At 34.1% G+C, this 25,485-nt stretch overlaps 1 protein-coding gene across 2 annotated transcripts in view; it reads right to left on the bottom strand.

Annotated features, from left to right (window-relative positions):
• CSMD3 (CUB and Sushi multiple domains 3) overlaps positions 1 to 25,485 on the bottom strand; it is a 1,244,673-nt gene that overhangs the window by 331,799 nt on the left and 887,389 nt on the right. For both annotated transcript variants that reach the window (XM_059165746.1, XM_059165745.1), the window contains one exon: positions 9,674 to 9,843. In XM_059165746.1, the coding sequence (XP_059021729.1) occupies positions 9,674 to 9,843 (170 nt within the window). The remainder of the gene's footprint in view (positions 1 to 9,673; positions 9,844 to 25,485) is intronic.

The following is a 25,485-nucleotide window of genomic DNA, read 5'->3' as shown; positions in this document are numbered from 1 at the left end:
CTCCAGAAACTCTTTGAGTTTTTGTTCATTTAATTACTCCTTATTTATACGATCCTTTTATTTTCCACCTAGAATGCCTATAATTTGTATATTGTCTCTAAAATGGTACTACATTTCTCCTTTATTTTCTCTTTGCATCTATCTTTCCCTCTGTATTGTAAACAATCCTCCACTGGATCTTCTACATGAAAAAATTAGATTTTCAGGAGTAACTAATCTCTTTGTAAGGCTTCTATTAAAATCTTAAATTTTAGGGATTCCTGGGTGGCTTAGCCCATTGGGTTCCTTCCTTCAGCTCAGGTCATGATCCTAGAATCCTGGGATCAAGTCCTGCATTGAGCTCCTTGCTTTTCCTCTGCCTACTCCTCCCCCTGCTTGTGCTCTTTCTCTGGCAAATAAATAAATAAAATTTATTTAAAAAATGATTTAAAATCTTAAATTTTATTTTATTTATTATTTTTTTAATCTTAAATTTTAAAATCATTGGTCAAACTCTAGAAAGTCTCTCCTCTCTCTCAGCACTCTAATTGCATTAAGATTTTTTCAAAAATTTTAAATTTATTTTCAAATTTCTCTTAATGCTCCTACAGTCTGAATTCAATGTATACCACCTGTTCCATGCATTTAATTTGGTCTTTCTTCCCTCCAGTTACTGAATTCTCCTTAAGTATGTATTTATGTACCTTTAGCTATGTAAAGGATTATACTTCCTTATTATTGATATAAGATTTAAGTGCTATAAAGACTAGAGATAAAATTTTATTTAACATGCTATAAAAATGCAGCTTGTGCTCAGAGCCTCTGGTGTCCTCTTCAAACCACATTACCCTACACCTTTTCTGCACAGGAATTTTGAAGTTTCTATTACCAGGCCATTCTGCTATTTCCCTTTGTGACCAAGGGAATCTGCAGCTTCATATAAGCCTCTGGGGCTCCACCAGCTTATTTATTATATTAGCTCAGAGAGGGAGGCAGAAATAAAGGGAGAAAGTTGAAAGCTGAACTCAAGCCAACATGCTCATGGAATCCTAAAAGAAAATATTTTACTGTCCTCTCCCTTTTACAAGGTCTTTCTGTCCACTAAAAACAACAACAAACAACAAAAAAGTGGGTTGACTATTTAAAGAGTATCTGAGCACTAGATAGAGGGCTGCATGGACAAATTTCCTAAAATTGTATAAGAATTCCTTGAACCCCCTGATGGAACTTACCAGACAAATAAGTTTCTGTTTTAGTTATCAGCAAGAAGTTCTTTATCTTCAACAAAGCTGAACCAAATGTTGAGGTTTGTTAGCTCAGCGATTTTATTGTTTGATTACATAAGAATCAACTTTCAGTTTCTTAAGAATAGTAGTTACCAGTGATAATTCAGAGGCAAGTCAACACACTTGCTGGAAAACACACTTTTGTGTCTGTGAGTTTCGAATGTTCAATATTCTCGGAAGCTGCTTTTGAATATATTTATTTTATAACTCTATATATGACATAGTTCATAAATTCTAAGTTTAGAGCCATACATTCACAACCAAACCATTTGGCCAGCAGATCCAGTGATCTTATTTGTGGTTGATATTGTCTAGGTAACCCCAAAGAATATTTTCCTTTTTATTTCCCTTACTTTTTGCCAGCATGTAATTTCATTCTTTTTTTTTAATGTAATTTCATTCTTACATTAAATATAAATGTTCCTTGGATTCAACTAGTTCTGCTTTTATGCATGAACACACTGTAGGAACTTCATATCTCAAAAATAGCCAAATAAAGGGGCAATATAAATCAAACTAATTGATGTACAAAACAGAAGCTGGTTCTTGAATTCTGGTTTTTGTTTTTGTTTTGTTTTTTTAAAGTCTCTCCTAATGTTTTTCTTAAATGTTCAGTGGTAAGAAAAAAAAAAAAAAGTTGAATCATTAGAGAAACTCTCTCTTTACACATGACAATCATTCTTATATAACATAATGTTAAAAAATAAACAAAATAATTTAACTCATATTTAGTTCTATGCACTGTATTATGTGCTGGGAATAAAATAAAAAATTAAGACATCATTCGTAAGCTGAAGGAAATTTTAAAAATATTGTCTGTCCCAAGAGAGATATTTACATTGTGTCTTTCTACTTTTTAAGTTAGAAGCATACTTTTTTCTTTTTCAAAAGATATTATCTTTAAGATATTTTAAAAGTAATGATTTAAAGAAAAAGACTGAAAAGAGCTAATACTAATACATATAGATAGATATAGATATAGATATATCTTAAGCCCAGCAGAGAGGATCTAATTCAGCACCAAAACTCATTAACTAGTTTATTTAACAATGTAAAGTCAAAAGGTAGAAAACAAATAACACAGAGATACCACTATAATCATAAAAGTAAAATGAAGTGTGATAATTCAATTATGAACTTTTGGAAGTATGTATAGAGCTATTAAATTAAGATGAAAAACAAGTGTTAATTAGCAAGGTTTTAGAGAAGAGTTTTATACTAGTGATCAAGCCAATGCTATTTAACTTGTAAATAAAATTCTTCAAATGTATTCAAATACATATGCAAGCATAAAGGCAGTAAGAAATAGCAAAACATTGCAGCCAAAGGCAAATTACTTTGGAAGCAAACATGAATGCAAGCATGTAAATAAAAAAAAATAAAATGAACAAAATGTATATTTCATTTAAAAGTAAATTTTCAGAGGTACTTGCATGGCTCAGTTTCTCTTTGGCTGGGGTCATGATCTTAGGGTCCTGGGATCAAGCCCAGCATCAGGCTCCCTGCTCAGCAGGGAGTCTGCTTCTCCTTCTTCCCTTTCCCCCTCAATCCCCCAACTCATGTTCTCTCTCTCAAATAGATGAACAAAATATTTTTAAAAAAGTAAATTTACAGTACAGAGTGATTATACTGGGTCTTACTATAGAACTTTTGACATCATTACTTTTCATATTTCTATTCTGATTAAAGTCAGGATTATTAAGCATGCTTTTAAAGATTTTATTTATTTATTTGAGAGAGAGACAACGAGAGAGAGCATGAGCAAGGAGAAGGTCAGAGGGAGAAGGAGACTCCCCATGGAGCTGGGAGCCTGATGTGGGACTCAATCCTGGGACCCCAGGATCATGACCTGAGCTGAAGGCAGTCGTCCAACCAACTGAGCCACCCAGGCATCCCTTAAGCATACTTTTATTTATTTGGGTCTATTTTTCTCTTTTTCCTTTTTTCATGTTTTTCTTTCATTGTTATTATTTTTGCTATGTCTTAATACCTATTTGTTTTTCAAAAATTTACAAATCTAAAAAAAGTGTAAGATAACTGTATAATACATTTTTTTGTGTTGGAAGGAAGAGGATTATGGTGTTTCCCATAGAAATATTCTCAGTTACTTAATCCCTAATTCAGATAATGAAGACTCACTTTAATGTCAAATTTAGAATTTCAAGTTGATTTAAGAATTAATATCATTAAAGGCATTGAGGGCTTTTGTAATATTAATGAAGGTCCTCAGTGAGGCTCTAATTTGTCAAATGGTTGCCATTAACCTGGTAGTGTCTTAATAAAACAGACTAGACCTCAAATGATGCCATGTTTCAGTTATCAAACCTTTTAGAATGGATCAGGGGGGTTTTAATTAGTTTTGGTGTACAGACCTTCCTATATTTGGAAGGTCAAACCCTTTATAATGAACAGCTTATTAACACTCAAAACTGTGTTTTTTGTTTTTAATAAATGCAGCATTAGAAGGCATATTCTCAGTCATTCCTTTAATGAATTAGCAAGTCAGATTTTTTTTGTTTTTTTTTTAAATAACTTTTTAAAAGATTTTATTCATTTATTTGACACAGAGAGATCACAAGTAGGCAGAGCAGCAGGCAGAGAGAAAGGGGGAAGCAGGCTTCCTGCTAAGCAGAGAGCCCCATGCAGGGCTTGATCCCAGGACCTGAGCTGAAGGGAGAGGCCTAACCCTCTGAGCCACCCAGGCACCCCAGCAAGTCAGATGTTATCTTAACCCAAGAGCAGAAAGTACATAGAAAATAAAATCGAAAGAAATCACACATGTACATATGCATAATCACACAAACCTGCAAATTATTCCCACTCATGGATATTAGAATTTTCATTTTGGCTGCTTGCTTTATAGGTTGATTTAGGAATTTAGATAAAGTTTTTCTAATAAGGTGAGTGAGATGTCAAAATCTGAATAAAAAATAAACAAGAATAACTTTTACAATAGTCGATCAAAAAGGACAATGTTCCCAACCTTATGCTCTCTTCAAAATAAAATGAAACGAAGCAGATAAATTTTGTTCATATTAAAATATTTATGTCTTCAAAATAGCCATATAAGGTGTACACAATTATAGGAGCTAATATATTTTAGTTAAGGAGTTTAGGACACAATGAAAAGCACGCTTTTCAGGAGGTTTAGCTTTGTGATTATATAACAGATTTGAAGTCCCAATTCTACCTCTCAAGCTGGATGGCCTGTCGAAAATCATTCACTTCTGTTATCCTCAGTATGTGAAAGAATGAAGGGTTTTATGAGATCTCATATAGCATTCTTGACAAATAAATATTTACAGAGTGCTTTTGGAGGAAGAGAGAACAAAGGATTAGCACTGAATAAGCAAAGTTGGTAGATATGTATGGTGGACATCTGAGATATCTGGTTTGCTAGAAAATGTCTAATAACCAGCTCCCAGACAAATAGAATTGGTGAATGTATATACCCAATCATACTTAAAAAATAACTTTTATTAATATAAAGAGAGGTAGACTCAGGGTGGCTCAGTGGGTTAAAGCCTCTGCCTTCGGCTCAGGTCATGTTCTCGTGGTCCTGGGATAGAGCCCCACATCAGGCCCTCTGCTCAGCAGGGAGCCTGCTTCCTGCCTGCCTCTCTACCTACTAATAAATAAATAAAATATTTTTTAAAAAAGAGAGAGGTAGACAAACTTTTTCCAAAAAAGAATAGACAGAATATATTTATAATATTTGGGAGATAATATCTCTGTCATAACGACTCAATACTGTCATTGTAGCACAAAAACAGGGACAGATAATATGTAAATGAATGAACATGGTTTTCTCCCAGTAAAATTTTATTTATAGACATGGCCGTCAAGACCAATTTGGCCCATAGACTGTCTGGGAATCCCTGATTAAAGGGATATGTAGCATGCAAGTTACAAATAGCAAAAAAAAAAAAAAATTAAAACCTGTATATACATTCACTGCTCCAAATTCCATAGAGGTAATTGATTTTCACAGAATACTTTATTTTTGGCCAAATTTCTGTATCTGCATCTTATAACTGCAACTGACAAACAAGAATGGTTCCTAACTGAATATTGCTTGAGTTTTTTAAGTTAACAAGATCTAAGCAAAGCAATGTAAAAACAATGTTATATCAGAAAATGGAATTTGTAAATGACAGAAGCAACTTCTTGGCTAAACCGAATAATAGTTTTTAATTCTAGAAAATATGTATTCTCAATATTTTGGTGTTATTCACAACAGAATGACTATAGACACAACCCATTCTTAAACTTAAGTATAGATGATGTGCAAAGGAATAGATCAAGTCAAGGTCTGTAGTATTTGTCATTTTCTGCAGGGTAACTATTCCTAGTATTGTCAATATCAAGCTATCAATATGACATCTCTGTATGTAGAGTTGGGAAAGGATGGACGCTTTGCATAGTATTTCCACCATAGAGATTTAATACACAGAGCTCACCTAAAAAAACACACATAATAACAAAAAGAGTAAAATAATTAAGAAATGAGAAGTTGTATTTGTTACCTTTGTTTTTAATATAACAATTGTAATATAACTGTAATCTAATCTAATTTAATTTTTAATAATGTGTATGTTTAACAACCAGTTCACAAAATTACTGAAAATTTAACAACAGGTTCTCACAAATAGTATTCCCAAACACTAGCACATAGGTTACAAAATAAGCTAGAAAATAATACGTCTTGAAAAACAACAATATTTTAATAACTTTCTTTTCATACTGCTAGAAGAATGTTATTAGTTATTAATCCAGTCCTTTAACTATTTAGTCTCACATAACTATGATAATTCTTTCAGACTCTCAAAACCAATATTAAGTTATTTAACTGACTCTTCTCCATAATCATCCATCCTATCTACATTTTGCATTAGACATAAATCTTTAAACTACAAAATATTGAGTGTGGTAAAAAGATAGCCTTGAATTTTTTCTCTGCTGCATTCCCTTATCTAAACATAATGCTCAGTCTTTTTCTGAAAATAAAAACAAGCATTACAACAACAAAACAGAGATAGTATTTCTGATTGCTATTCAGCTTTTGTCTTATCAGGCTGACAATGGCAATTACTCATTGGTGATTGTTTAGAGTATACATATAATAAACACCTCCTATAAATGTTAATTGAAAGAAGTAATTAAATTACATATTTTGAGTGAGGGTTGGAGAAGTTCAGTATTCTTGCCCATTAAAAGGAACAGAACCAAGGAAGGATATATTCATAATTCCCAAATCTGATGTCTATCAGATAATCTGGAGAGCTTTATAAAAATCCAAAATTCCAGGTACAGGCCAACTAAAACAGTTTTCCCCAGATCTACTGAATCAGGAAAATCTGGTAGTGGTACCAGGAATAAATTACCTAGAGGAATCATATGATCAGCTATATTTGACATCAACTTTATTAGTATGGCTGTATGTATATTTATGGAAAGAGGAGGGAAAGAGAAAGAGTGGGTGGGTGACTAAGTGGGCATCAGCCTGAATGGCATGCTCTCTGGAGAATGTGTGTGTGTGTGTGTGTGTGTGTGGAGGTATAGATTAAGTTGATACACACACGTTTTTATTATTATTGCTCTTTTAGTCAGAATCCAATACAGTGATATTATAATAAATGCAACAAGAAGAAAAAAAGCCTTGTCTAGACCTTTCACTCATATAGAGTTTATAAGAGAATATTATCCCAAAGAACATAGCCAATCCTACCATATCAAGAAAAGCAATGCTTTTCTGAGTCAAGGGACAAAGGGCTATTTGTTCTATAATGGGCTATTTGTTCTACTAATTTCTTTTCTTTTCTTTTCTTTTCTTTTTACAGATTTTATTTATTTACTTGAGAGGGAGAATGTGAGCAAGGGAGCAGAAGCAGAGCAGCAGAGGGAGAGGGAGAAGCAGGCTCCCCACTGATCGGGGAGCCTGATACAACTCCATTCCAGGGTCCTGGCATCATGACCAGAGGCATGCTGCTTAACTGACAGAGCCCAACATGCTGCCCAAGGCAGCCGCTTAACTGACAGAGCCACCCAGATGCCCCAGTTTTACTAATTTCTTCTGATTTCCTGGTCTGAATGGACAAAGAGCTGACTGCACTAGGTGTAATGTTGGAAAATGCTGGGATGAGAGCGGGCTCTCATGGACTGGTTTGCAGTGGGGGAAATCATCCTGCATCATGAAAGGACTCTGGGCTCCTTAGTCTTTGAAAATTAATCATCTGTCCTTTGGAGGGAGTATCTGTCTGCTTCGTGCCTAACTGTGCCTGTATCAGTAGGTACTTCTGAACTAGCTGTCCATGGAATTAATGGGAAGGATAAGACAACATTTAATCATTTACATCTTAAACTGATGGAGAGACCATGAAGACCACAGAGTTGGAGTTTAAAGCCCAATAGTCTCTATACAGTGGCTTGCTAAAGTTATTTTGAAATAATAATTCAGAATAAAACCAAGGCAAGATTACCAGCAGGGGCTGTTACTACTGTAATATTAGTATATGTAATCTTTTCAACTTGGGGAAACATATATTTATTCTAGAAAAGTTACAGAAATCTTTGCTTGGGATATAAATTTTCAAGAAAGAAAAACCCTTATTTATTTAAAAATCTTTATTTAAAGGGCCTTGGATTGCATTTTTCTGCCTTCTTTTGTTTGTCACCATCACATACACCCACAATGTCACTTTTAACTGGAGTGTCAACCATCCTCAGGCAACACAGGTAACAAGCACATGTTACCTTATTCCAAGGAAGCAGCAGTTTAGACAGAAATTATTCTGAGGAGCACATTCAGGTTATTCTTTATAAAGGCATCACCTGTGATCTAAATGAATTTCCCAATTAATAGCCATAATTCAGTATGGAGAAGTAATGGATATCTTTCAAGAAACACAGAGAATTATATTTTAAAGAAAGAAATATTTTAGGAAGAATAGTGGTAGGTCTGGGGAAGCATTTCTTAACTGTTAACTTATAACCATATGTTTATTATAGCTGCTTATGAGATACAGGTTAGCGGCTAGCCTTATACATCTGATCTATGTCTTGATATATTTCTCCTCATACTTGGCCTGAGGAAAACATAAGCACTGCCTCACTTCGAGGTTTAGGCATCCCATTAATCTCAATGCTGACTCTAATTCAGCAAATAAAGCTTATGTTAACAAGAAAATCCAACAATGAATTGGAGGTTGAGGAGATTATAAAGTGAATCCCTGTTGCTTATTGGGGAAAAGAACAAAAAATAAGAATGATCCTAAATTAATAGTAAAATTGTATATATCTAAGGAAATTTCCCATGTCTAAACAAATCTTACAAGCACACAGTTCTGTCTATATTAGTTCATCAATTATCATCAAAATTATATTTTTTTAAGAAATTTTTTTAACATCACTGCTAAACAATGATCCCCTACCCCTGCCAACCTGAGATGTCACTTTTTTTTTTTTTTAAAGATTTCTGAAAACAGAATTATGTTGGATTTCTTAACAGGAAGGAAATATTGACAATTAGGAAAAATTTATCCAATTATTTAAAAAATATTAAAAGTGATTTTTATATAAGTGTTTATTTTTATTCTACTTTCTCCTATAAATTATATTTACTAAAACACTTACTTGGCAAAATATTAATCAGCAAGTGTGGAAATATTGTATCTTTTAAAAAAATAAGACCTTTGCCTATTTCAACTTTTTAGAATAAATTTGTAAATTTTACACTAAATATTTATTATCATTATTAATATTTTTAAAGATCTATTTATTTATTTAGTTTAGAAAATAGGCAGATGGAGAGGGAGAAAGAATCCCAAGCAGACTACCTGCTGAGCGTGATGCCAGATGTAGGGCTGGACACCTGACCCCAAAGCAAGAGTCAGATGCTTAACCAACTGTGCCACCCAGGCAGCCCACTAGATGTTTACTATTAATAAAATATATTTTACGTATATAACTTACAGATAGGAAGTCATTAGTTTTATGCGTTTACAAAATATAAATTTTTTGTAATCATAAATGCAAAAACAATCCATGTATCAACAGAGATAACCAAGTAACTTAAAAGATATCAAAACAAAAATAAACCATCACTCTATTTCTTAAAGAAATAACCATTCCTATGTTAATTATGTTTTATATATATGATTTGGTGTTATTGAAACATTAAAATTTATATATCATAAATTAAAAATATCTGTATTATAAATAAGCATTGGCAACAAAACATTTATCTCAATGAAAATGATAATAGGAAAATAGGAAATAATGTATAATTGAAATCTATGAATGGCAGAATCAACTTATGGTTGACCACACATATATATCCATATATATGTATTACTATATACTTACTGACTAAAAATTATCAAAATACAAGAGTTTCTGAGTTCACCTACCTTAAGAACGTCTCCTTGTGCTAAATGAAATGTTCTGGCTGAAATATTGATTCCCTTTCCTGCTTGAACCTGAATACTATAAATGCATTCATGGTTGTTTTCATAGTTGAGTGGATAATTTGGAGAAAGCAAAATTCCTTCATTATTTGTTGCAGATGCACCACATTCAGCTGCAGGTAAAACAGAATATTAAAAGCACAGTTTAATAGAAAGCATTATCATTTTCAAGTAATGTAATGTATGGAAGTGTTAATGCATTTTATTTTAATTAGAACCTAACAGGAAAATAATGTACAAAATGGCTGTGTACTGTAGATGATTCATTCCCTCTCAAATAATATATGGGAAGAAGGAACAACTGTCCATGGACAGGATATTTGTACGCAAGAGGAAATATAAAATAGTTTTAGTATTTCACTCCTGCTCCAGGATGAACAGGTAACATGAAAAAGGATGAGAACAAAAGATTTTCAGGACATATTTTAAGTTTGTATATTTCTGGTTAATTGATTACCTTTAAATTTATAATTTATTTCTTTTAAAATACATAAAAAAAGAGCGATCAATTTTATTTTATTTTATTTTATTTTAGAATGATTCTTATCTGATCTTTTTATTTTTACCTTTTCTTGAATTTGACCCCTTTTCCTCCAATAGTCAGCATTCCCCTGACCCAAGAACTTCAGGAATAAAAAGGGAAATAAATACTGTATTGTCTTTCAAAACTGATATAATAGGTATAAGCCATTAACCAATAATTGTAACAAACTGGACACTTTTGAAAAATGGATCACCTTTCCCAATTCAAAAAATAAAACAGATTAAGTCAGTCACATAATCAGTAAATTGTACTGCTAACTCTCCTAGATTAACTTTGCAAAACTTGAGGACATGTCTAACTACATAATTGGGAATTGGGAATTTCTCCTTTTTTAAAAAATTTAATTTTAATTTAATACTTTACAAAGCATGTAGCTTTTATTATAAAATCAAACAAGTCCTTATAAGTTTCCAAACGTATTCCTTATGTCTCAGAAATTCAATGAATTCAGTTTTCTATCAGATCTAATAACTTTTCTCATTTTATCATACCATAGGCCAGGGAGAGTTATTTTTTCAAAGGCTTAACTTATCAGGAAAATAAAGCAAGTCATTATGCTCCAGAAAAGATTTTTAAAATAATGATTCATGAGAATAATCATAGGAAGTATATAACGAGGTAAAATATAATGAATTGTTTTAACTTTTACATACAATGATTAATGCTTAAACATTTACAAAAATAACGCAAAAGAAGAAAGCCTAATGAGAAAATGAAAATGATCGAAATGAAACAGTCAGTATAATGACAATGTAGTGTGAAATAGTAATAAAAACCAATGATATGTTGTTAACAATCAACCAGTCACATGAACTGCCACAAAACTGAGCTCCTCCAAGTTCCTTTTAAAGTAAAAGGAAAGCAAAAAAACAAAACAAACAAACAAACACCCTCAAAAACTCCCAATATTGATTTTTTTTTTTTTTTTTTAAAGATTTATTTATTTATTTATTTATTTGACAGAGAGAGAGATCACAAGTTAGGCAGAGAGAGAGGAGGAAGCAGGCTCCCTGCTGAGCAGAGAGCCCGACGTGGGACTCGATCCCAGGACTCTGAGATCATGACCTGAGCCGAAGGCAGCGGCTTAACCCACTGAGCCACCCAGGCATCCCCCAATATTGATTTAAGTTTTCATTTTTATGTAACCTTTAAGCATGTTTGAACATAAAATAAGTTCTTGTACTTATAGCCTTACACAATTATAATACCAAAACATGTTTACAAAATATAAGAATACAACTACACAAACAGTAACATTTAAAATAGCAACATGTATCTAATGTGGCACAAGATTTCATTTTCCTGAAATTAAATTGCTCTTGGCAATGTGGATGAGGAACCAGCTGCTGGCATATAGGCTTTTGGAGTTTGTTATGCCTTTATTTATTTTTTTTTAAAGATTTATTGATTGATTGATTGATTTGACAGAGAGAGATCACAAGTAGGCAGAGAGGCAGGCAGAGAGGGAGGAGGAAGCAGGCTCCCTGCTGTGCAGAGAGCCTGATGCGGGCTGGATCCCAGGACCCTGGGATCCTGATTTGCGCGGAAGGCAGAGGCTTAACCCACTGAGCCACCCAGGCACCCTGTTATGCCTTTAAATATACTATGTTGTGCATGATTACATTCTCCCTTATCTTATTCCTCTCTAAACTTTCAACTGAATGGTAGAGTATGATACCACGTATCCTTCACTTAGTGCAAATGAATAATTTCTATTTTAAATCTGTCTCATTGACTTCTTACTAGCTTATTACAATCTAGGTATAATTCTGGGGAATAAGGACAAATGTAACAGAACACACAGATGATGCAGAATACACATATATTTTTATCAGTCACATTATTTATTAGAGAATACACACAGTTTTAACTGTTATAGAATCAAGGAGTTCTAAGAATACATCCTTGGATGCCAGCTTGCAACACCAATACACTGATTAGGAGCCCAGGCTTTAATAAGATGCAGAGATTTAGTTTTCAAAACTAAGGGATTTAGTTTTCAAAATTAAGCTCTATATTCTGCCTATATGGGTTTGGTAAGTTATTCATTTTCTCTAAGCCTCAATATTGTCATTATTGCCATGAAAATAATAACACCCTCCTCAGAAGGAAGCTTTGTTTGTATGTGTGAGTTGATAATATATGTAGAAAATACACGCAGAGCATTTAGTATGGTGCTGGAGTACACTAAGAACTCAAAAATTAAAGCTATCATTATGAATATTTAAGTGAATTTTTTAATGCTCATGGTAGTACTCTGCGCCACATACAGAAAAAGAGTTTCAGGATACTTACATTGTCCCCAGTGTGACTACCTAGGTGTAAAAGACATTTATGTATGTAAAAAAGCCAGGAGATTTTTCATTATTTTGGAGAATCACCTATAATATTAAAATCATTTTAGCAGCTGGTATAAACTGAACAAAACAAAACAAAAATGCTCCCCCCAAAAAACAAAGCAAGTTACATCATTACTCCTGAAAATACACTAGCAATTTATTGTTCAATTCTCAACATTTAAATAGATGATGTCTTCTACCATAAATATTATTGGGTCTATATTGTATAATTTAATGGAAATTTGCTTTTATATGAAAAATAACCTGCTTCTGTTATATTTTAGTATTTCAGTTGGTTTAAATGCCTATAAATGTGTTTCTGGTTGGTGAAATAAAATCAGGACTCAAACTAGAATGGAAGAATTAAGGGAGAAAATCTGGATTAAGTTAGTACCTTTTTTATTTAATCATGACCATTGTATTTGCTCAGAGCAAAATGAAAGCACACTGTCCCTTGTTAAAAATGTACTGAGCATTTCAAGAGACCAATAAAGCATTTAATCAAGCATGGGATCCTTCTTTGCATGGAGCCCTGTGTGACTACATGGCCTTCACACCCATGAAGCCAATTCTGTATTTTTTCCTCACAACAGCTCTGCAAGGTAAACTTACTTTCCCTAATTTTATAAATGAAGACTCTAAAGTGAACTTTCTTGCTAAAATCAACCAGTGTGTTTCAGAGCTTGGATTAACACTGGCATTTACATCTGCCATTGCCCATGGGCTTAAAATTATAAATATATAATTTCTCTTTCAGATCAAAATACTTCTTTATTATGACGGGAGGCATTATTAATAATTTAATTAATGGATGCAGATTGAGACTATCCTAGATAAACTGGTATGCGAGGGCACTTTTTTCTTCATTCTTTAACAGTAGTATGCACTAGTCTATTAAAATCTAAGAAGATTATTTTATGTGTACTGGTGTGTGTCCTGGAGGAAGGAAGATTTTCACCCCATTTATAAGTTATTAGAAGTAATTATTAATGTTCAGAATGATTGTGTCATTCCAAGGGAAGATCTTGAAATGTAAAAAGTAAGCATCAGTTCAGAATGTTCCTCTTATATATACACACAGGAAAATGAACAAATTTTTTTTTTTTTTAGTAAGAGTCTTAATAAAGTAAAGAATAAAGAGGAATGAGTTAAGGAGGAATTGATTTCACCACAATACTAAACTCCAGGAGCTAGGTGATTAATAAAAAATTATTTTTATATGTAATCTCATCTTTGATTTTATCTTTGAATTTCAAATATACGCCAAGCTGGCTTACAAGTACCCAACGTAGGACGAACCTTTGATCTGTACAAGCTTTCTTCCTATACTCCAGCTACAGCCCTCTTGCTTGACAACTGGAATTAAGTGGGGTCTAGTGCTGAAGTTCACAGCAAACTTTGCACAGTTTGACCATATGCCCAAGTCCAGCAATGCACCTGTTTCTATCACTATTGTCTAATAAGCTGACACAATATTTTCCAAATGCAGTTCTGACCTTCTAGTATGTGCCTCAAATATACTCATGATCAGCAAGTCAAAGTCCACAGTATGTCATGCAGGGCCATTTATACCATGAATCCAGTCGTCCTTTCGAGCTATTTCCCACCTTTCTTTCCCATGCACCTTGCAGTTCAGCTCTCCTGAACTACTGTCCCTTTGCCCTGGTGTCATATTCAGCCTTTTTAAGTGCCGCTATTTTCTCCACATGTAAGCACCAGCTCGAGTTCCAGTGGATGTGACTTCAGGATCCAAACAAAGCAGCAAATGACTTGCTATGGAATTATACTGTTATGGTTCCTCCCAACATCATGTGGCTGTGATTACGAAATAAATAAAATAACGTCACACTGAAGAATCAGGGATAATTTTCACAAGTAACAGTCATGGCTATAATGTTCATGAATGTCCAGGGGCAGGGGGGAAACATAACTGCATTTTCATTGTACAGGGCATGAATATCACAGCAAGTTTTCACAAAACATACTAAAAATGAGAAGATATATAAGTATCAGTAAATTATGCTTGAACATTCTTAAGGTATGTTAAAATCACCTGAGGGGATAAAAACTAGCAGCAGAACAGCTAGCCCTAAGAGAGAAGAATGATGGTTAGTTGATTCTGGCAAGATAAGCTTATATAAAGAAACATCAGCTACATGGGAAAGAGCTGTTTGAGTAAAGGAAGTCCTAGAAATCCGAGTCAGTTGAAAAACTGTCATGATCACCTAGCCATAGTGACATTTATGGCAAGTATGCAGCTGTCACTGAACAAAAACAGATCTGTGACTTACTACATCAAGGCAATGCCAGGGTTTTCAGGCAGGTGCTGTAACAAATTGCATATATGATGTAGCATATATAGGAGAAATATTTATCTTAATAAAAATAAAGCTACAAAGTTATTTTAATATAAACAATATTTTTGCTTAACTGGGTACCTTGGTAGAGAACGCATAGTAGGATATTAAATTGGCTAGAGGCAGATAACAGTATGCTCTGATTTGGAAAAAAGCACAAACTGATTCAATTAACAACTATTTATTAAATCCTTAGTATGTTACCGGCATGAGAGGTACAGTGTGGAAACCCTCATAGAATGTACTTTATGACAGAAAAGACAGATATTTACTATATAGTCATCCAAATAAACAAATAATATGTGAAAACACAAAATGGGGAGCCCTGACTTGTTCTGAATAAACTCAAGACTTCTCTTAAGGACTGAAATTAGTAAATTAAAGGTAATAGGATAAGGCAGGTTGGTGGAAAGAATATTTCAAACAGAAAAAAACATTTCTGAAAATATTATGGGGGTGAGGGGTTGTGACATGGTCTGGGAACTGGTCTGGGAAAGGTTTTATTTGTGCAAGTTTGAGCTGGAGGGAGGTCCCTCAGGATGAGAGTTTCTTTTGTTGTTGATCTGTTATGATAGGGAAAAAAATGTTTTTCTTAGATGTCTATGAAAGGGGATGTCACTAGATGTGAACTGCTTGTTGTTCTTGTGAGGGAATAGCTTTGTTTTTAAGCCTTAGAAAGTCAGTTGAGGAAGATGAAGAATAGAGAAGTAGATTGAATGAGACTTGTTCATAAAATATTTGAGATTTGGGGTCAGAAAACTATTGCTTCATAGTTCAAGGGTTGGGATGTTTTCTTAAAGTATGGGAAACACATTTTTTCTTTCTACTGTAACATAAGCCCAGAGCCTTGTTTCCTTCATGGTTTGGTCTAGAATAAATTTTATGTTCTTGATAACTGATGTCATTAATTTCTAAAGCCTAAGTTTGTTAATATGACCTTCCTACAAAATAATGAATGCTAATATACTAATAGGTAGTCATGTTTCCTCTCTATAATTTGAACTGGGAGGTCATCTTTTAATCATAGGAATTCACAACATAAAAATATTATATAATTTAGCAGCATATTAGGGAAATACTTTTGGAAAATACGCATTTAATACTTCTTATCAAATATAAATATATGCTGTTTAATCTCCAACCCAAAATGCCATATGTTATGACACCCTTATTTTGTGAAAAACAAATCCTAGCCATATAAATATTTTTATTTAAACATAGAGATTAAGAAATCGATGCAAGTTACCCATATGAAACTCTTTGCTGAGCTGAAAATAATATGTTGATAAATGTAGCCTTCCTTGGATTGGAGTAGAAGAGATATGTGTACTGGAATCTGGTGATAAGAGCACTGCTACAGTGAGGAATTCACTAGAGCAGGGATATCCATTGAATTTCAATTTTTTCTTACTTACTGAAAAACAGGCCAGCCCATGCATCATTAATCTCCATTACTAGGGTAAGAAAACTGGTAGCATCAATGGTGTGTATATAGCCACGTATTTTCAGATAAACTGGTAAAATGCTTTTCAGTAATTTGGCTGGGAAATTTGACAAATGTCTATGATCAGTGAAGTCTGCAGTTATTTTTAAGAATTTGCATTGCAATTGAATCTCTTCTTTTAGGCTATTTTGATAGCACCACAGGTTATTTTAAAATTGTTTTGTGAAAGCGGTTAAAGTAAACTTGACTGGGATTATTCAAAAAAACTTCAAAATATTTTGAACCTGAACACATGGTATGCTAAGTCAAATAAGGTATAACATTAAGTAGAAATATTATTGTCCATATGCTTAATTATTACCAGAGGAAAAATAATGCTAATGATTGTGTTTATATAGAAAGGGGGGGTTGGCTTTCAAACTGTCAAATCCATATCAACCACTTATTTTACATCATATATGTAAATTTACCTTTTTTTTAAAGTTTTTAATCAGTTATTGAGCCCATTACGTCCCAACTCTAATTTCTACCTTATTCATTAAATTAAGACAACATTGATTTTAAGAGGCATCATTATTTTGTGTCTCTAAGAAAGCAAAACCTTGCCGATAATTTAAGATAGCCATTGATTGTGACATACATACCAATTTCAGAGATGTTAATTTTTTTGAAAGGGTCATCTAAGAAATTGTGAAATGTGATAAAATGTGTCAATAACATTGAATACATTCAGGAACTCTTCTCTTAATATGCCTTTATGACTTAACAGTATAAATAACACATTAGACCCATAAAACATTTTTGTCAATTTTTTTTCTCAAATAGTTACTTAAATATAGCTTAGATTCTCATAAAGTGGTTGAAATTAGAGGGAAGAGAAGTATATTGCTCTTCTTATGCCACTGCTAAAAATATGAGAATCCATTAGTACTACTTGTATGAAGTCTGGGTTTCCTTTCCTTCATTGTTCTTAGCAGTGTCACTTTACTGGATTTTAGTTTTTTCAGTTTCTCCAAATATAATGCATTTATGTGTCCAAGGGCAAACTATTGATTGTTAAAGTTATTTACAAATCAAGAGTTCCTGAAAACAGATTTCCACTGGAAGAAATTAAGTTGGAATTTGTTATTTTTCTTCTTAAAATTTCATTTTAATGCATTTTCTATATTCTTGGCAATCATCATTGCCATGCAGTTATTATTTTATGAATTAAAGTCATAATTAAAAAGCATAAGTTTAAAACTTTATTTTTTTTTAAGATTTTTATTTGAGAGAGAAAGACTACATGCATGAGTGGGGGGGGGCAGGTGGAGCAGAAGGGAGCAGAAGAAGCAGATTCCCCCACTGAGCAGGGAGCCCCACACAGGGCTCTGTCCCAGGACCCTGGGATCATGACCTGAGCCGAAGGCAGACGCTCAATCGACTGAGCCGCCCAGGTGACCCAAAACTTATTTTTACTAAATATACAATTTTCTGCCAAAAAGTGAGCAGGAGGGCGCCTGGGTGGCTCAGTGGGTTAAGCCGCTGCCTTTGGCTCGGGTCATGGTCTCGGGGTCCTGGGATTGAGTCCCGCATCGGGCTCTCTTCTTGGCAGGGAGCCTGCTTCCTCCTCTCTCTCTCTCTCTCTCTCTCTCAGCCTGCTTGTGATCTCTCTGTGTCAAATAAATAAAATCTTTAAAAAAAAAAAAAAAAAGTGAGCAGGATTTCCTATAACCTGAGATTGTCCTTTCACGCTTCTTTTACTTCTGTAAGCAGTATTCAAGGTCTACTCTGCTCAGTTTATGTGCTCTTTAAAGATAACACTAACAATTATACCTACGGATATACGAGGTACTACATTAGGTCTTGGGGATAAGGTTCTCCTCATGGGATTTGTGGTGAGAAGAGAGACAGACATGAAAACAGGCACAACAGTAATGTATAATCTGTAGCATAACACAAGTTTGCAATGATCTGGAATGGCAAAAAGTGAGGCGATAATAACATTTTAAAGTAGTGGTAAGAGAATATGTCAAGGTAGACTTCATGGAATAGGTTATCCTTGATCTGAGTTATAAAAAGAAAATCCCAAAAGTAATAAAAATAGTGAAAAAAGATCCCAGGCAGAGAGAACTGCTTGAATGAACGCACAAGTGGGTCAATCAGATTGCTATATTTAGGAGAACCAGTAGTTCATGTGCCTTTCTAGGAAACTAAGACTTTATCATGTAGGCACTAGAGATCCATTAGAGAATTTTAAGAAAAGAAAAAGGTTATCAGGGTGCCTGGGTGGCTCAGTGGGTTAAGCCACTGCCTTCGGCTCAGGTCATGATTTCAGGGTCCTGGGATCGAGCCCCACATCGGGCTCTCTGCTCAGCAGGGAGCCTGCTTCCTCCTCTCTCTCTCTCTGCCTGCCTCTCTGCCTACTTGTGATCTCTCTCTGTCAAATAAATAATAAAAAATAAAATCTTTAAAAAAAAAGAAAAAGAAAAAGGTTATCAGATTTGATAACCCCATTAGGGAATGGATTACAACCCTGGGTTCCTAGAGGCACAAAAGCCTAGAGAATGTCATTATAGAATGTCAAACAGGAGATGGTAAGTATTTGAACTAAGGTGATAGAGGAAGAAGCCAAAAGTAAAGGTTCTAGAACTTGGAAACCAGTGGGGAGTGGGGAATAAAAGAAAGGGAAAGGTAGGGAAGATAGGAGGAAGAGTGGCTTTGAGTATGTTGATGAACTGATTTTTGTACATGGTGAATTTTCTATGCCTGTGGGATATCATGTGGAAAAGTCCACTAAGCAGCTAGACATGCTTGTAGTCATGGGACTGCTTGCATAAGCCACAAAAAAAAAAAAAAAAAAAAAAAAAGGCTGCAACCCGGGATCTGAATGAAATCAGAGGAAAAGCAAACTAACACCAAATCCATGGAACTTCAGAACTCAGAGGCAAGGGGCACCTGGGTGGCTCAGTGGGTTAAAGCCTCTGCCTTCAGCTCAGTTCATGATCTCAGGGTCCTGGGATTGAGCCCCACATCGGGCTCTCTGTTCCACAGGGAGCCTGCTTCCTCCTCTCTCTCTCTCTGCCTGCCTCTCTGTCTACTGGTGATCTCTGTCTGTCAAATAAATAAATAAAATCTTTAAAAAAAAAAAAAAAAAGAACTCAGAGGCAAAAGGACATTCAAGGAAGGTGTTTTCGTGAAAGAGTAGGGAGGCTTTAGATTCAAGGAGATTGTCAACTGTTTTAAATGTCAGAGGGAGTTCAATTAAGATGAATACTAAGGGTTCACTGCTTTGGTAATTAAGAGGCAAGAAGAAAGGGAGTAAGATAAAGCCTTTAATGATACTGGTGGTAAAGACAAGTAGAGAGACAGGAGGACAGCTAGGGGTGACACAGGCTTGAAGGAAGAATTCTTTTATTGTTGTTGTTATTTTGGCTTGGGTTAGTTGCGAATTTTAAAAGATTTGAAGACTCTTAATCTCACAAAACAAACTGAGGGTTGCTGGGGGGAGGGGTTTTGGGAGAAGGGGGTGGGATTATGGACATTGGGGAGGGTATGTTTTTTGGTGAGTGCTGTGAAGTGTGTAAACCTGGTGATTCACAGACCTGTACCCCTGGGGATAAAAATATATGTTTATAAAAAATAAAAAATTATATAAAAAAAAAAGATTTGAAGATGTTTATATTATAATAGTACTGAGATCGAGGTTCAGAGGGATTTTGAGAAGCCATCCCAATTCTGAAGACCTATTAGTCTAGTATCCTAAGACTAAATTAATAAAAAAATCAACTTGGGAAAATCTGTGTGATTTTTATTGTGATAGGTGAAGAAGCAGATTTAAATTCCACGTACACTATGATTATAGAATAATGTATACATAAGAAAAAATGCTATTAAAGAATATAGCAATAAATTCTTTAGTTTTCAGATAAATGACTTAATATTTTAAAATGCACTGAAAAACTGTGATCATTGTGCTTAGACTAGATTATTTTATTTTCATTATTTTTTGAAGACTTCATGGTGGGCTCAGATTGTTATTGTTTTATAATGATTAAATTTTAAGCATATATTTTATTCTTTGACTACCTCATTTAATTCAACTGATAATAATATATCTAAAAAATGTTTGTATAAAAATGCTCCTACCCCACTTAATGATACAAGAGAAAATAATCTTTTAGGTAATAGTGATGTTTTTATATTTCCTGGTGAGTTATTTCAGTGAAGCGGACCAAGTTGTAGTAACAAAATGTTCTGAGAGTAAGACAACAATTACTAATATTTCTGATATCCCAAGATTCTAATATACTTTTGTAGACCCTGTGAAAGCCCAATTAAAAGTGTTAACTCAATAACAAGACAGAAGGAATACTAGAATGAGAGAAACAAATTATTTTTGGAATAAAAGTATAATAATAATGTTTGTAGAAAAGAAGAACAAAATATTATTCTTTCACCGAACAGAATTTAACTATGTACGTTATATGCAAAGCCATAGACAAAGGGGACATATAGAAAACAATGGTTAATAGAATTTAAGTGCTTCCTATACTAAGTACTTTATTCATACTTTTCAGTGAAGTGAGTCTGTGCTTCTGAAGAGAAATGTGATGATAGGAGTGGTTGAATAAAGCTACCCAAGATCACAAAATTGGTAAAGATTCAAACTCAGATCTTTTTGTCTCCAGACCCCAAACTCTCAAACTACTAGTTGATATTTCTACTGAGAGATGAGTAAGATACAAACTTCATAATCAAGGCAGGGACTGCATAAATTACTATGCTACAAAGAAGGGGGTATGAAAAAAATGATAGTCTTACAGCTTTAAAGGAGAGAAAATTCTCTCTTTATGGAAAAGTCACACAATGCCTCATCAAGAAGGTAGTATTTTGGTTGCACTTTCAAGGGTGGATAGAATTCTGATGGGCTGAGAAGGGAAGAGGGTATTTATGGGGAAAAAGATAATTTCGCTGAAGAATATTATTAAGTTTCCTGAAGGTGAGGGAGGAAGAAAGGAAAGGTAGGAATAACTTTTAATTTTACTTAGTTCATTAGGTTTGTATGCATAAATACCAATCTCCGGCTTCATAACAGCCTTGGGAATTTGCTCTCTAAAATGTGTTAAGTACTTAATATTAAATTTAATCTTAAACCATAGATATCATAGATGTTCAAAACAAGTTTCCTATTTAGAGGTTAAAATGCAGTATCTTTCATCTAAAATAGATGAAGTACAAGCTTAATAAAGTTATCTACTGAAACAGAAAGAAGGGGAGTTAGAAAGGGGAGCAGATAATGTCTTCTTTCTACATTTTCCTCTATTACTTTTGTGAGCAGTGTTTAACATTTTTTAACAGAAGGTTAAGAAAGCAGGGATGCCTGGGTGGCTCAGTGGATTAAGCCTCTGCCTTCAGCTCAGGTCATGATCTCAGGGTCTTGGGATCGAGTCCCGCATGGGGCTCTCTGCTTGACAGGGAGCCTACTTCCTCCTCTTTGTCTCTCTGCCTGCCTCTCTGCCTGCTTGTGATCTCTGTCAAATAAGTAAATAAAATCTTAAAAAAAAAAAAAAAAGAAAGAAAGCAAATAAGGTACATGTGGTTTTTAAATATGATTTCTACTCTATTGAAAGTTCCCTAATACCTAAATAAATGAACCAGACATTAGAGAAAACGAACTTTTTAAAGTATATAAAATAGCACACTTAGAAAGGAGAGTGTATGATATAATGAATCTTAAGATCATGTTAGCTAAATTAAGGTATGGTTAAAAAACATAGTTACTTTGTGGGAAGTAAAATCTCTGTTAAACAAATGTAGTCATTTAAGCAGGGTTATTGATTCACATTTCATTGTATACATAAATAATATTTTAGTATCGACAATCCAGAAATCCTTTAGAACTCCAAAACTCATCTCCACAAATATAATCATAATTAAGCTTGGCATTTTTGTAAAGAAATTCTAGCATGATCTGTTGATCCTGCCCTAAGCTCTAAATTAAGGCCTTTGTGAGCAGAGGGACAGTCTTTTTTCTCACATTTAAACACTGTAAAGGAGCCTCAACAAAAAGGAAAAGAAAAATTTGGTCTCTTTGACTCCCTGTCCTTTGGGTAACATATATAATCTCAAATCTCTGCTATTTCCCTAGTTCTCATCATCAAGTTTGAACTGGCGGTGGTCAGAATGAGATGTTCTTAGCTCTTTGAAATCCAAGTTGCTTCTAACTTCTCTGTTTCTTTCCTTCTTGCTGGTAATAATGAACAATTTTATAATATGATCTGATTAAACAATAAATAGGTAGCCTGAGCTTATTAGGACTAGTGACTTTCCAGTTCTGAGGAAGTCATAAATCATTACCTCCCAAGTCTTTCAAAAAACCCACAAGAACTAATGAAGAAAGTCCTAGGAAATGGGGGCCACCTCCCCTGCTGACCATCATCTGATTCGCATCTCTGGCTACACTCTGGGGGCTGATGAAAGTGGACTTCAGGGCCTGAGAGGCTGCTGAGCCTGCAGTGACTAATTGGTTAATTCCATGCATTGACCAATGCATGGAAAGTCAGCATTTCAAATTCTGGGAGTAGCCTCATGCTTTCCTCCTCAAGCTTTTTAAAATGCACCTTTCTAAGTCCTCAATAGTTATATCCATATCCTGTAAAGCAAGCTATATCCTATTCCTGGAAAATGTGGCATTTTAGATGAGTTTTTCAGATATCAAGGATTTACCATGGATTGAAACATTTTTGCAAATTGAACACATCAAGAGATACAAAATGTAGTATACTAACAATTTAATAATTTCTAAATAACTTTTCAAAATAAGAAGTTTAGCTCAACTTCTGAGATTTCATGGAAGTAGAATGACTCATAGATGCCACTCCTAAACCAGATAATTCTTGAATTTACATCTGCTAATGAAGAGCTACAGTCCCATTCCTAGATTACATACATGACAACAGGTACATCTTCTGGATGTTTAACTTTCTAAGCATAGAAAGCATGGGAGTATTTATAGTCTATGGAATATACCAAATTAATCCAAGGCAATGAATCATCCTGGGTTTTGCCACTTTAATTTACTAATCAGTTATTGTCTTCTTTATATTAGTAGCAAAAAGAGACAAAAATATCTTTTTTTTTTTTAGACAAAAATATCTTCATAAAAGAGTAGTCTAATTTTGAATGGGCACTAGGATCACACCCCCTCCAACACATCCAGAAATTTAAAAAATAATTCAAAGAATCAAACTCAGCAAGATAGCTAAGTATTGACATTGTCGGCTTATGTTTGGTTTCAAGGCGTGATTGTTAACAGACTATTGGTTTTGGAAATGGCTTTTCCATTCAAACTAGGTATGAATCATTGGAACTAACGTGGCATTTGTTGCTGAAAACAACACATGTTGAGTCATTTTATATTCCCATTTCAGATTCTAGATAATGAACTAAAATTCAAATGTGTCTTCCTGTGTCTATTGGACAATAAGACTGCAGACAGAATAGATAGCTTGCCAATATAAAACATAAGAGTGGTGCCTGAGTGGATCAGTCGTTAAGCTTCTGCCTTCAGCTTAAGTCATGATCCCAGCATCCTGGGATCAAGCCCTGCATCGGGTTCCCTGCTCTGCGGGAAGCCTGCTTCTCCTTCTCCCTCTCCCTCTCCCTGTGCTTGTGTTCCCTCTCTTGCAGTCTCTCTCTCTCTCTCAAATAAATAAAATCGTTTAAAAAAAAAACATAAGAAATTCACATTTCCTTTAAGTGACAGAAATCTAACTATCTAAAATAGAGCACCTTGAATTAAAATGTTACATTTTAAACATGGGAGAAATGGATAGAAATTCTAGTGCTTAACAAGCACTCTGGGAGTAGAGCGGAGTGAGATAAACAGATAGATTAAATGATAAATTGCTATGCAATGTGCCAAGTGCTATAAAAACAAATATAAACAAGTTTGGTGGAAGTACTGTGAATGGAATAACCAATTTTGCCTGTAAAAGTTGAAGAAAGCCCACAGAGAAAATGAAACTTAATCAGGTCTTAAAGGCATGAAGCACAATCTGCTAAAACATTGTACAATGCTTTTGCTTTTCCTAAGAAATATCTCTTCTCCTTATGTTCCTCATGGTCTTAAGAGGCATTATCAATCAGCTTTAACAGATATATAAACACACTAATTTTTATTTATGTGATATAATGCCTGCATGAATGTGAATAAGAAGCTATCCCACTTCCCTGGTCTTTACTATATCCGTTTCTTGGGAATAGTGGATGGGTTGGAGATCTTTCATGTAGTAACTGTACATTCTCTGTCTTCTCCTACCGAGATGTAACTTATAAATCATAAAAATTTGGGGCATATATTGCAGTGTACAGCAATATGTGCCAGGAGATTATAAATTCTAGGACCAACTGGAGAATGACAACTTGTCCCTCCTGTGTCCTCCACAGCAACACCACAAACAGAGAAGTGGATCAGTGGTCCATTGACAAAAAAAAATCTAAAAGAGGGGCAAACATATTATAATGTTGCAGTGTATAAATTTAGATAGTATCAATTATGAGCATATTAAAAATTGTAATCTATAAAGTAAATTCCATGTGTTCTAAAACTGACTGCATGAAAATGGTCTCTATACACATGGTTTAGTGTTCTAGCATATTGTTACTGAAGATGCTTTTTTTCTTCTATCAATATTTGCTGTGCTCTATTTTTCGTTCCTTGCTCATATTTTCTTCACTACTGTTATTATTACACCAGAGGTTTTTGGTTTCATTTTCTTAGTTTGCCTGCTTATTTTTTATGGAAAAAGTACTCAATAAAGCAAAACTTAAAACGAGAAAATCTTCTTGTAGTAGGTCATATATGTAGAGTTTCATTTTATATAAGCGGAGTTACACACATTTGAAAATCTTAATAATTCAGATATTAACATCCTTACTTTATGTAACTAACTTGAATTTATGTAGTAATTCAATTAAACATAATAAAGCATCTCACAATTTCAAAGCTGTGGACCAAATAGGTGGTAAACCATGTTTATTTTGATGTCACATGGCCTTCCCCTTTGTTTTAAATGGAAACACCTGCT

The sequence above is a fragment of the Mustela lutreola genome, chromosome 3 (genome assembly GCF_030435805.1).
Source record: "Mustela lutreola isolate mMusLut2 chromosome 3, mMusLut2.pri, whole genome shotgun sequence".
Lineage (NCBI taxonomy): Eukaryota > Metazoa > Chordata > Mammalia > Carnivora > Mustelidae > Mustela > Mustela lutreola.
This window is presented reverse-complemented; position numbering and strand designations above follow the sequence as displayed.